The 13,008-nt window shown below is 44.2% G+C and overlaps 1 protein-coding gene across 6 annotated transcripts in view; it reads left to right on the top strand.

The window, feature by feature from the left end:
* Positions 1–937: 937 nt before the first annotated feature.
* LPP (LIM domain containing preferred translocation partner in lipoma) overlaps positions 938–13,008 on the top strand; it is a 212,868-nt gene continuing 200,797 nt past the window's right edge. For all 6 annotated transcript variants that reach the window (XM_054386024.1, XM_054386028.1, XM_054386027.1 and 3 more), the window contains exon 1: positions 938–1,130. In XM_054386024.1, coding sequence (XP_054241999.1) covers positions 938–1,130 — 193 coding nt within the window. The remainder of the gene's footprint in view (positions 1,131–13,008) is intronic.

The raw sequence follows: 13,008 nt of genomic DNA, 5'->3' as shown, positions 1-13,008 counted from the left end.
GTTGGAATTAGTGTTGGCTTTTGTCTGTATGGGACCTTCATTTCTTCATCACCTCTGAAATCCACATCTGTAGGACTGCTTGATGGCATTTGTAGGACTGTTGCTGGTACTCAGCAAGTGTGGTCCGTGCCATACAAAGCATTTGTTAGTGGCAATGAGCAGATTTTTTTATGGGCAACATTTTCAGTGGCAGCTGAATCCAATTCTCAAAAGTGAGGTAGGCTTTTAAGAGGCCAAAGCCAAGATTTTCATAAATAAGTAATGATTTGGGCTGCCTCTGTTTTCTTTTACACAAGTTGAGATGCCTAAAGGAGCCTGGTTGTCAACAGTTGTGCATTTCTGGCCTTTTTTTTTTTTTTTCAGAATTGGCATGCTTTTAAAATAGCTTAAGCTGGGCATTCAGGAATGGTGACATCAAGAATAATTAGCTGCTTTTGAAATCCTTTTTATTCAGAATTCGAATTAAAATCCCTGGGGTGTGAGGTCCTAAACGACATGTGAAAAAATTCTAAAGGTGTATTTTGGAAGTGCCTCTGCCTCAGAGCACCTACACTGTTGTGTGTTAATGAGCTAACAAAAGCCTAACAGAGAAAGGCAAATATATCACTACTATGCTGAATAGCTGCTGAGATTGATGAGCTTTTGCAAGGTACCAGCTTGCCTCTGCTTCGGTTTGAAGAGGAAAATAGCAGGACCCAGCAAGGAGGCAGTCAGTAATTCTGACCTAACAGGGAAAGAGAGACAAGTTTGTATTCTGAGTCCCATACATTAGGACCATTATGTTTAAAGATAAGGGTGCACAAGTTAAGCATCTGAAAAAGCTTGGTAGGTTTTAATTTGTAAACCATAAAAATAGTAGGCTTGCAACTGTTATTTCCCCAGCATGAATTCCTAATGGATGTGTGACTCTCTTTGCCTTTCCTCTCAGATCTGAACCATGTCCCACCCATCCTGGCTGCCACCCAAGAGTGCTAATGAGCCTGTTGGTCACATTACTGCAAGGATGGAGACCACACACACCTTTGGGACTCCCAGCATCTCTGTGTCCACCCAGCAAACGCCAAAGAAGTTTGCACCTGTTGTTGCCCCCAAGCCAAAGTACAACCCATACAAGCAACCAGGAGGTGATGGTAGGTACTGATTCTTTTCAGATGGAACCACAGCTGTCTAGTTCAGAAGAACTCACTGCTATTCAGAACTGGCTGCTAACACAGGCTGTTCTTAACTTACTCTTTGTAGATGAGTTTGTGGGACCCTCTCTGTTTAAGATCATTCAAATCAAGAAGAATGTGAAGTTACCTCTTATCTCGGTTCTAGCTAACTCCTCTCCAGAGGGATGCAGGGCTGGGGAGGACACGGGGGCAGATTTTTCTCCTTTTTTAACTGGAAGCAGATGTCCTGTGTCCAAGACTGGTACTTCTCCAAGGTATTTTGCCTGTATGATACCTGCTGGCATGTGTTGACCCAATGAGCTGGGCCTTGAACAACCCCTTTTCAATATTGCTCCCTTCATTCCATCACAGTTGGAATTCTTTCTTAATGTGGGATTGAACTGTGGGAATATGAATATAATTGGGGTAGCAGGCCGTAAGTTTGGCAGAATGGAGAGCTGCTTCTGCAGCATGATGGTTTGAATCAGTTTTACTTTTATTGTTTTCCCTCTACTATGGAATGCTCTTGAAAATGAAATAACTTAATAGTATAATTTAGAGGGTATTTACATGACCATTTCAATAGCCTCTGGAGTCATTATGTCAGTAAAACAAGCACCTGCCAATCACCATGTGTCAGCCTTCCTCTGTCTCCTGTAAAGTCCTCCTTTTTTCACATAGTCGAGCAGCAAGTGTGGGAGTTGAGTTCCTGGCTCGTGGAGCTCGGGGCAGTGGGAACAAATGGCTGGGAGCATCCATGGGGTGTGCAACTGGAAATCTGCCCACTGAAAAACCCAGGATGCCCTCCTTAGCTGGCAGTGGAGACTGTGATAGAACCTTACCACAGCAGAAATAAGACAGAAGCCAAGGATTTTAAGAGAGAGTGGTAGCTGTCTTGGCAGAGCAGTGACTCTTCTATTCCCAGTGATTTACTGTGGTTAGAAAGGAGTGGAAAACTTTTCCATATCCTTCTCCTCTCCTTTCTCCCACCAAAGAGAAATTCAGCTGTATTGAAGAAAACTGACCAAACCAGTTTTTGATTTTTTGGTTTTGGGTGCTCTGCTTTGTTCCATCACCACTGTTCCCTCTTTATGTTGCATGCAATAAGATGAATGTCATCTGTACCTTTTTCTTCTCTTTTGCAAGTGCAGGTATTTTCAGGAAGACTACAGAATAATGGAAGGGAGAAAGAAAAACACAGCAGCTTGTTATATCTGGTACTTGAGCAATTTTCTAAAGTGAAAAGACATTTTGTAGGAAAGTTGGAAAAGTACGATGACAGTTTCAGTTTTTTGCCCTGCTGCTCTAACTTTGGAGAATTCAGAACGAAAAAAGAAAATGTGTTGGAGGGGAGAAGTGAAGTCATATGCACCTGTTCTGTTGCCTTCAGTAACAAAACATTAACGAGTACTAGGGAGAGAAAGACATTTGGAATTAAAAAAGTTAAAAAGAATCCGTTTCTGAAGTACAGTGAAAATGTTGCCTCCAAGACAAGTGGAAATTTTTATTTTCCTAATTCCCTTAAAATTTGAAATAATGATGGAAAGTGATGCACTTTTCCTAGGAAAACTGCTGTTTGTTTACCACTATTTATTTTTGGTGAAAAATGTAAGAATGCCTTGATTATTGGTGCTTTAATGATTGTAGATCCAATTTTATGTGACCGGGGAGTATTACCACCTTCTAAAAAATTCTGTTGTTTCTTGGCTTTTGGCTTTCCCGAAGAGCAGAGCAGGTACTGCAGGCTGAGAAGGGAAAGCAAGGCACACAAATGTTTCTCATGCAACCCTATCCTGCAAGCAGCTGAGCGTTGCCAGCTCTGTTAGAAACCAGGATATATCAGGAGCTCACAAGAGGACTCACAAGGCCAATCCATTGCCTTCTCTGATGGTGGGCTTTTGGAGATTCCCACTGTTCTCCCAGGCCTGGAAAGAGCTAAGGATTGGCCAGGACCTGGTCAGGGACTGGCTTAATGGTTTGACAGTCTGCTTGCAGCTTAAGCTAATCCACTTTCACAAACTGACATGCTGCTGGTTGATGTGAGCATTGGGTGCAAAGCTTTTGAAGATTCCTACCATTCTCCCAGGCCTGGAAAGAGCTAAGGATTGGCCAGGACCTGGTCAGGGACTGGCTTAGTGGTTTGACAGTCTGCTTGCAGTTTAAGCTAATCCACTTTCACAAACTGACATGCTGCTAGTTGATGTCAGCATTGGGTGCAAAGCCATTAGCCAGCCATATATAACCCTGAGAACATGAGGCTTCTGGCAGGTGAGAGGGGAAAAGGGAGAAGATACTTAGCCCAGTGTGCTTCATTAACTTTCCATGGCTTCCTTCTCTCATCCAGGCTCCCTAATTCTCTTTTCACCAACCTCCATTGTTTTTGCAGCCATAATTAAGTCTGGGATACATGGCCATGCCCTACTGGTTCCCTGCATAAAGGGCACTGTGAGTCATTTTGCCTAAATATGTTCTCTGCTGGTCGCAGGTCTTTCCCCTCTGCTTAGCTCTGGGTCTGTAGGTGAAGGAGCTGCACATCAGCATGTTTTCATCCCTCCTGCCCTGCCAGAGCTGTATTGCTGGAGGTACATGGGCTTTCCATCCTGTGTTCTGGTAGTAGGCAGCACAGCATCCTTCTGCTGGTGATGAATGCCAGCAGCAGTGCCGCTCCAGGGAAAGGCTGTCCCAGGGCTGCCGTGGGGCAGAGAGTGGCCGTGCACAGCACAGCCTGGCACAGCCTTGCCTGCCCCAGCTGTGCCACTGAAGTTGGTTCCCTTCTGGTATCAGGAATCTCTCTGTGAGACCAGCAAATTCTATTCCCAGTAGTTGCTTCATCTTGTTGCTTTTAACGTTTGGGGAAATGCATCCTCTGGCCTCGCGTTTCTTCATTGCTGTTGTTTTGCTCGTGTGTAGTGGGTCTGCCTGACTGATCACATTTGTGGTTTTATTTCTTGATCACTTGAAAAGTGCAGGGGAAGGACACTGGAGTAACAGGCCATGGAGCAGACATTGTGTGTGTGAGCAGGATTGGCTGTACTCCTCTCCCACCCACCTTCTACCAAGGCATTTTCTTGGTCCACCTTGACTTTGATATTTTTTTTTTCCCCTCCTCGATACATGCACAAAAATCATCCAGAAGGTACTGATTAAAAGCTACTCAATGGAGCTTTAGAAGAGGTTAGAAATGGCTAAATAACTGAAAAAAGTGAAATTGCAATAGCCAACAGTTTGTAAAGCAGCAGCATTTTAATGTGGCTTGAAGCACTCAAGGCATGTGTGGTTCAGACCAGCTAAATGAGCAATTTTCCTGGTGCTGCCAGCCGCTCTCCTCACTATTAGCCATGCTGGCTTGCTCCAGCTATTTCAAACTAGACTTATCAACTCGTCAGAGCAGAGACCATGTCTTGCTGTTGCAGGGATCTGTTTGGAGGCCCCAAGCTATGACTGCAGCAGTGATAGTAGTAATGATGATGATGATGATGATGATGATAATAAAAATAAGACTACAGCTCTGATTAACATCCTACGTGAGTCTCTGCTGTGCAGCCAGACAAAGAGGTGAGCACAGCTGTGTTTTTATAGGCCTTAGAAACACCAGACCAGACTTCTATGTGCTGTGGCATGGACTGGGTTTATGGAGGATTTAGTGTTAGCATTCCCCACTGAGACAGTTCATGGAGGATTAATCTTGTGTGATCCTGGGAAGTGTGAGCACTGTGGTCCGTGGGATGTGCAGATGCCCGATGTCTTACACAGCTGTGTATTTACCTCACAGAGGGAGGAGAGCTGTTCTAGCTTGGAGAAGATGGTTTACTACAAGATAAACAAGTGCTCATGGAGGGAAGGTGTTGTTGCTAATGAATTAGGTTGGAAATCAAAATTATACGTCCAGATGCTCGAACAATGGTTCTGAAGAACAGAACCAAGACCAAGGGTGGCCCTTGGATGAAACTGGAGGTGTTCTAAGTTCGAGAGCATTTTCTCTTTGTACTGGGAGAAGATGGGTCCTGAGGTAGATGAGTGGGTCCTGACAGTCCACTTCTCACATCTGGCTTCCTTTTCTGGATTCTTGTTTTGGTGCTACTTACCTCCTCCTTCTGTTCCTCAGCAGATCCTGTTTAGCAGCATGCATAACAGATCTTGTCCTCTCTGGACAAAAAAATCTCTTGAGTGAAATAATGCTTCTTGCCAAGGAAACAGTAGTAATTTTGTTTCCTTTAAAAAGCATTGGCTGCCCCATTGTTGTAAGTGCTCAAATCAGGTTGGATGGGGCTTTGAGCAGCCTGATCAAGGGAAAAATGTGCCTGCTAATGGCAGGGACATTGGGTTAGATGATCTTTGAAGGTCCCTTCTAACCCAAACCTTTCTATGGTTGCCCTCTGTCCTTCTAACCCAAACCTTTCCATGATTGCCCTCTGTCCTTCTAACCCAAACCTTTCCATGATTGCCCTCTGTCCTTCTAACCCAAACCTTTCCATGATTGCCCTCTGTCCTTCTAACCCAAACCTTTCTATGATTGCCCTCTGTCCTTCTAACCCAAACCTTTCTATGGTTGCCCTCTGTCCTTCTAACCCAAACCTTTCCATGATTGCCCTCTGTCCTTCTAACCCAAACCTTTCCATGATTGCCCTCTGTCCTTCTAACCCAAACCTTTCCATGATTGCCCTCTGTCCTTCTAACCCAAACCTTTCCATGATTGCCCTCTGTCCTTCTAACCCAAACCTTTCTATGGTTGCCCTCTGTCCTTCTAACCCAAACCTTTCCATGATTGCCCTCTGTCCTTCTAACTCAAACCTTTCTATGGTTGCCCTCTGTCCTTCTAACCCAAACCTTTCCATGATTGCCCTCTGTCCTTCTAATCCAAACCTTTCCATGATTGCCCTCTGTCCTTCTAACCCAAACCTTTCCATGATTGCCCTCTGTCCTTCTAACCCAAACCTTTCCATGATTGCTCTCTGTCCTTCTAACCCAAACCTTTCCATGATTGCCCTCTGTCCTTCTAACTCAAACCTTTCCATGATTGCCCTCTGTCCTTCTAACCCAAACCTTTCTATGATTGCCCTCTGTCCTTCTAACCCAAACCTTTCCATGGATTGCCCTCTGTCCTTCTAACCCAAACCTTTCCATGATTGCCCTCTGTCCTTCTAACCCAAACCTTTCCATGATTGCCCTCTGTCCTTCTAACCCAAACCTTTCCATGATTGCCCTCTGTCCTTCTAACCCAAACCTTTCCATGATTGCCCTCTGTCCTTCTAACTCAAACCTTTCTATGATTGCCCTCTGTCCTTCTAACCCAAACCTTTCCATGGTTGCCCTCTGTCCTTCTAACCCAAACCTTTCCATGGTTGCCCTCTGTCCTTCTAGCCCAAACCTTTCCATGATTGCCCTCTGTCCTTCTAACTCAAACCTTTCTATGATTGCCCTCTGTCCTTCTAACCCAAACCTTTCCATGATTGCCCTCTGTCCTTCTAACCCAAACCTTTCCATGATTGCCCTCTGTCCTTCTAACTCAAACCTTTCCATGATTGCCCTCTGTCCTTCTAACTCAAACCTTTCCATGATTGCCCTCTCTCCTTCTAACCCAAACCTTTCCATGATTGCCCTCTGTCCTTCTAACCCAAACCTTTCTATGATTGCCCTCTGTCCTTCTAACCCAAACCTTTCTATGATTGCCCTCTGTCCTTCTAACTCAAACCTTTCTATGATTGCCCTCTGTCCTTCTAACCCAAACCTTTCTATGATTGCCCTCTGTCCTTCTAACTCAAACCTTTCCATGGTTGCCCTCTGTCCTTCTAGCCCAAACCTTTCCATGGTTGCCCTCTGTCCTTCTCTCGATACTTATTTCTCTTCTGCTCTCCAGTTTTCACACTTGAATCAATATTCCAATATCTTTGACAGATCTAAGGCTTTGGAGAAAGGCTGCCACACAGCTCTCTTCCTCCTGCCTTTCCCCATCTCCTCCAAATAAACTCCAGAGATGTGTAAGAGTGCAGGTTCAGGAGAAATCGCTCTCACAGACCTTGAGCCCTGGGGGGCTGCTGCCCAAGCCCAGGTGGTTTGCAGGGTTGGGCTTTCCCATCCAGCATTCACATGCACTACCACAGCTCCCTGTGAGTCAAATATACCTCCTTTGTCATCATATTTGGTCACTTGAAGGGTGATTTGATGGTGGCAGGAAGGGGAACAAGTCCATCCTTGCCTACTGGGAAGCCACTTGGCATCAGGAGGTCTCCTGCTCCTGCAAAGATGACAATTTCCACTCTCAAGAAACCAAGTTCTTTATGTTCTTGCAATGCCTTTCATTCATACAAATCAGACCATTTGTGTTTGTCAAGCTACCTGAAACAGACTGAGATACTGCAGCGCCTACCCTGGCCAGAACGGGGTGTGCAGACAGCATCCCTCCCAGGACAGTCACTTGGTTTACAGGACTGTACAACCTTTGGACTTGCTTCTCTGAGGAAATGCATAGCCAAATGCACAAATGCATGAATGTTGAACTCATGAAGTTCAACAAGGCCAAGTGCAAGCCTTGCCCAAGGTGCAGTTCTACACCTGGGTGAAAAGCCATCCTTTTTACATGGGGTATAGTGATAAGACAAGAGGGAATGGATTTAAGCCTAAGGAGGATAGGTTTAGGCTAGTTATTAGGAAGAAATTCTTTACAGCAAGTGTGGTGAGATGCTGGAACAGGTTGCCCAGAGAGGCCTGGAGGTGTTCATGGCCAGGCTAGATGAGGCCTTGGGAAACCTGGTCTAGGCTGGCCCTGCCCATGCAGGGCGGTTGGAACTAGATGATCTTTAAGGTCCCTTCCAACCCAAACCATTCTATGAAACTATGAATCTATGAAAATGAGCCATTTATTTGAGACCTTCTAAATTCAGAATTTATTAGCATTGATGTATTTTCCTTTTAAGCACTGGTGAATAAAATACATGCAGTAAATAGGGATTTATTAATGGAAACTAAATGAAGGGATGAGACTCAAAGCTGGTTCTTCCCTTCTCCTTCCTTTCCTTGGGTGACTTTCAGATACGGTGAACAATACTCATGTGAAGGACTCAGAGGTTTTCATTGGTTTTATGTTTTGTTGTTAAACCATCTCTTTCCATTTACCTTGATTGAAGAACAAGGCAAGTAACTCATGATATAAGGCACAACAATAGGACCAGCTCCAGGGCAAGGTTACATGGCTGGCACCAATGTCTCCCTCCCTCTTCCTCTTCATGTATGTGGAGGTTCTTGAACACTGGCAAATTACAATCTGCTATGTCTGCAGGGGACTGGGGGCATGAGCTATCAAGCTGGCTGTTGTTTTGTTATTTTTTTTTCCATAGGCATATATACCTGGAGGGTTCTGTTTACTGTAGCTGCTATCAGTAGCTCTAATCTTTGATGTTTCCTATGAATTTATTAGACTAGACAATCCATGGTTTAGCTGTGCTGTTGCCTGCCTCTTTTTGACAGTTCACAGAAGCTAACCAGGTTCAGAGTCAATTCATTACTTGGATGAAAGCCCTGAAAGAGCTAATTTGGGAGATTCTGCAGGTTTTGTGTTGCTTTCTGGTTGTGTGTGCCGGGTCTGCACCATAGCAAAGAGGAGTCCTTGCTGCTGGGAGGGCTGTGTAGAGTGAGAGGCAGAGAGGCAGCATGCCTGCTTCTTGGCACTTCTCATGACCTTCTGGCAGTTCTGTGTTCATCAGTGGAAGGAGACTGGGGCTCAGAAGCAGTGAGCTGTCTCAGCCATGCTCCAGTAGTGGTTTGTGTGTGCACTGTCCAACATAAATATGAGATAATAATTTGGGGGAGGAGCCTGGAGAAGAGAAGGCTCCAGGGAGACCTTATTGTCACCTTTCAATACTTTAAGGGGGCCTATAAGAAAGATGGGAACAATCTTTTTAGTAGGACCTGTTGTGACAGCACAAGGTGTAATGGTTTTAAACTAAAGGAGGGGAGATTTAGAACAGAGGTAAGGAAGAAATTTGTTATAGTTAAGATGGCAACATGCTGGAACAGGTTGTCCAGAGAGGTGATAGATACCACATCCCTGCCCTGGGAACATTCAGGGTCAGGTTGGATGAGGCTCTGAGCAACCTGATCCAATTGAAGATGTCCCTGCTTATTGCAGAGAGGTTCCATTAGATGACCTTTAAAGGTCCCTTCAGGGGCTTGCTGTCTTTCATGTGTTGTGAGTTATGTATGTGCACCATTGATGCAGCCCAGATGAGGTTGCTGCTGGATTGAGTCCTTGAGTACCAGAGTTTTTCCTGTGGGATTGTGCCTTTTACCTCTCTCTGCTCTGCCACCAGCTGAAATAAACAACTGATGTTCCAGGGGTTAGACCATGTCTCAATGGTGGGACAAAAAAATAGGCTGAGAATTGGGCCCTATTCTGGTCACATCATTACAGTGGATGCTGTGGTCTCACCCCTCTTAGGACTGAGCTTGCGGAGATGAAAAATGTAGTGGGAATGAAGAGGTAACCTTAATGCTGCAAATCATCTCGACTGTGCCCCATGTTAGTCCTTGTTTTTTAGAAAAAGTGCACATTGTAAACTTTCACTGCCTTAATCCTTTCTCTCCTTCTTCCCTGTGCTGCTTGTGGTGAATGAAATGGAGCAGATGAAGCAACACTTGATTTGTTAGTGTCAGAACTGCATCATCCACAGGCTCTTACATAATACAGCCAGGAAAATGAACTTAAAGCTCCAGGCCTCTTTTTGATGGCTTTACTACTTTCTACACAAGAACATTTAAAGGACAAACAAGCTCCCAAACCCTGCAGAGCAAACATTAAGGCAGGGGTCCCTCTTTAAGGGGTAGCTGTGAATCATTTCAAAGTAGCCTTTCAGAAGTCATTCTAATGACATCCTCTTCCCTGTTGGGAAAGAACCAAGTGAAGCTGGTTGGAGATAAGTGGTGGTTCTCATTTGAGTAGCAGCAGATGTAAAGTGTCCCAAGCAAGCTGAGCTGTGTTGAAGAGGCATGAAACCAAGCTGGTGCCTTTCTGCTTAGGCAGCATCCCTCTGCTTGATAGCTTCTGAGTTAGGGAGACATGGAGTTGTGTCCAGTTGTACGCAGTGACCAATATCAGGACTTGTGACTCTTACCTTTGCATAAGTCCTTCTGTTTTGATTGCAAATTTTGCTGCCTTTAAAAGCATTGGATGCCCCATCATTGGAAGTGCTCAAGGTCAGGTTGTTGTTGCTTGTGCTGGGTAATGGTGTTTGCAGCTGCTTTTTTACTTAAAGGAAAGTACGTAGGTCTGTGTTGTTGGCTTTGCTCTCAGGATAAACATTTTCTGTTTTGAAATACCACCAGGAAAAACGCAACAAAAAACAGGTACATAAAAGCTGTCATTGAGCCAATATGGGTATCCATAGTTCACAAAATGTCAATTTAAGCCACCAGTTTCACCCCCCCCCTCCCCAGTTCTGACTGTGTTTTGTTAGAATTACAAATATTAAACTTTTCTAGGCATGGGAACATGTTGCCTCTTATTTGGGAACTACTTGAAATAGTACCTAGCCTTTTTTTTCATTCTGGTGAGTGAGCTTCTATTTTCTGTTATTTGGTATCACAAAGCAAACATTACACTCCTCAGTAGGTAGATTTTTAGTTTTTTCTGCCATACCTTTTCTCCTCCCCCCCCCCCCCCCATTTTCTTCTGTCTGTTCTTCCAAGATACTGTATTTAATTTTTCCACTTCATTATTTCAAACACTGAATAGTGATTCATCTTCGCAGTGGCCTGTTCTGTGAACCACAATAGTTTGGGTAGAACAAAGAAAAAAAGGCAAAAACAGGAAGGGAAAAAGAGAGAGGAGGGAAGAAAAAAAAGAGACAATTCTGACATGCACTGGAATGGAATGAAGCCATCTTTTTATAACTTAGATGGCAAACATCTGCCACTGATATATCAAACCTACTTTTAAAAAGATAATGTTTGTCCTCTGTATAGTTTTAAAGGGCTGTGGTGCCCAATCAAAGTGAGAGAGCAGTGTTGATACAGAAATGGCTTGAATTCAAGCAGGCAGCACTTGTCCCTTTTAGTTTAATCTGAAATTTTAACATCATCCAGATGCTAGTCTGTTAAATAATAACAATTGTTATATAGCAGTTAACAGTTGAATGATACTATTATTTTTTTGTTGTCCTTGTTCACACAATGAGCTCTTCCATGCCCTGAAAAGTAGCTGTTACAATAAACAGTTAGTATGTATGTATATAGAGAAACAGTTAGTAAACAGTTAGTTATATATGGGTATTTGCTTTTTCTCTGCTGAAGCTTTTTTGCTCTGCCAGACAGAATACTGCTAAGTCAGAGCAACCAGTAAATGTCTATTGGATTATATTACAGGTTGGTCTAATAAAAGGTTAGAAGAATGAATGAGCAACTCTTGAACCCACAGAAGCTGTAGTTGTGGCCAAAGAGCAGGCATTTTTGGCAGTGAATGCTACACAATTAGAATTTGAACTAAATATCTGAAGCATGAAATGCTTGTTGCTAAGCAAGGTGTGTTGAGATAGACTGGGCACAAGAGCTGAGGGCCTGTGACTGGAACTGAGAGTCCTGTGGCTCTGGCTGCCCCAGGGGGAGGGTGGTGATGCAGAAGGGGATGAACAGGGATTTGGTGTAGTTCCTAATAAGCAGACATCACCGTCTAAAAATTCTACTTCTGTCTTCTTTTACTAGCAAAAGCACTGGAGAGTCATAGCCACAAAAGAACGTGCAAACTCATGGAGTCTCACTGGGGGTTTACCCAAACTATTCAAGGATCTGTGAAGTGAAAAAGACCCACAGGTCTTTTCCAACTCTTATATTCTGTGATGACAATGACTATGGAAAGGTTTTGGTTTAGTCTCAACACAACCAAACCTTATCTTATCAGCGTCTATAAATACCTGAGGGGTAGGTGTCAAGATGAAGCTGCCAGTCTCTTTTTGGTGGTGCCCCGTGATAGGACGAGGAACAACAGATACAAACCAGAACACAGAAGGTTCCACCTCAACACGAGGAGGCACTTCTTTACAGTAAGGGGGACGGAGCACTGGAACAGGTTGCCCAGAGAGGTTGTAGAGTCTCCATCTCTGAAGACCTTCAAAATCCACCTGGATGATGCGTTCCTGTGCAGCCTGCCCTAGGTGATCCTGCTTTGAAGGGGAGTTGGACTTGATCTCTGGAGGTCCTTTCCAACCCTAATGTTTTGTGATTATGTGAAACCGTAATGCAAAGCCTGATGTGCAGGAGTAACATGAGAACTGCCCAAGCACTCAGTTTATGGAAAGGCTATGGAGGGAAGGATTAATTAAAAGAGGAGGGACTTGTGCATGTGGGCCACCTCTGTTACAAGGTCCACTTGGAATGACTTAAAAGAGTTTTCTAGATATTCTGCAGTGGCATTGAGCTTTGTACAGTCCAGTCACCTGTGATGTGATGATTACCTGGGGATCCTGCTGTGGGGGCTGCCCCTGAGTAAGCTGGTAGGAGGAGAGGGGGCCCTAATGGGTAGAAAACCAGTACTAAAATAGTACTAGTAAACGTAATCTTTCAAAAGTAGGTGTAATGAAAGAAATCATAGAAGTTTGAAATTTATGTTCTAAAAAGTGAATGTGATGAGGGTTGAATTCTTACTAAGTAGACACTGCTGGTTTCTGAGGTTGGTAGCCCCACTCTGAGTTGTAGCATCTGGCAGCAGACCTGTTGTTTGGGAATAACATCAGCAAAATCAACTTCCCTTAACTTTTTGACGCATCTGCCCCTCAGAACAAGCTCACAATCTGACCTCCAAGTTTCCCATCTCCCCCGCTGTCCCTGTCACTCAAGGTTCTTCTGTAAAACACACAGTGCCAGGCATATT

This window comes from Indicator indicator, chromosome 13, assembly GCF_027791375.1.
Source record: "Indicator indicator isolate 239-I01 chromosome 13, UM_Iind_1.1, whole genome shotgun sequence".
In the NCBI taxonomy this organism is placed as follows: domain Eukaryota; kingdom Metazoa; phylum Chordata; class Aves; order Piciformes; family Indicatoridae; genus Indicator; species Indicator indicator.
The sequence above is the reverse complement of the archived record's forward strand: the minus strand, read 5'-3'. Positions and strand labels throughout refer to the sequence as shown.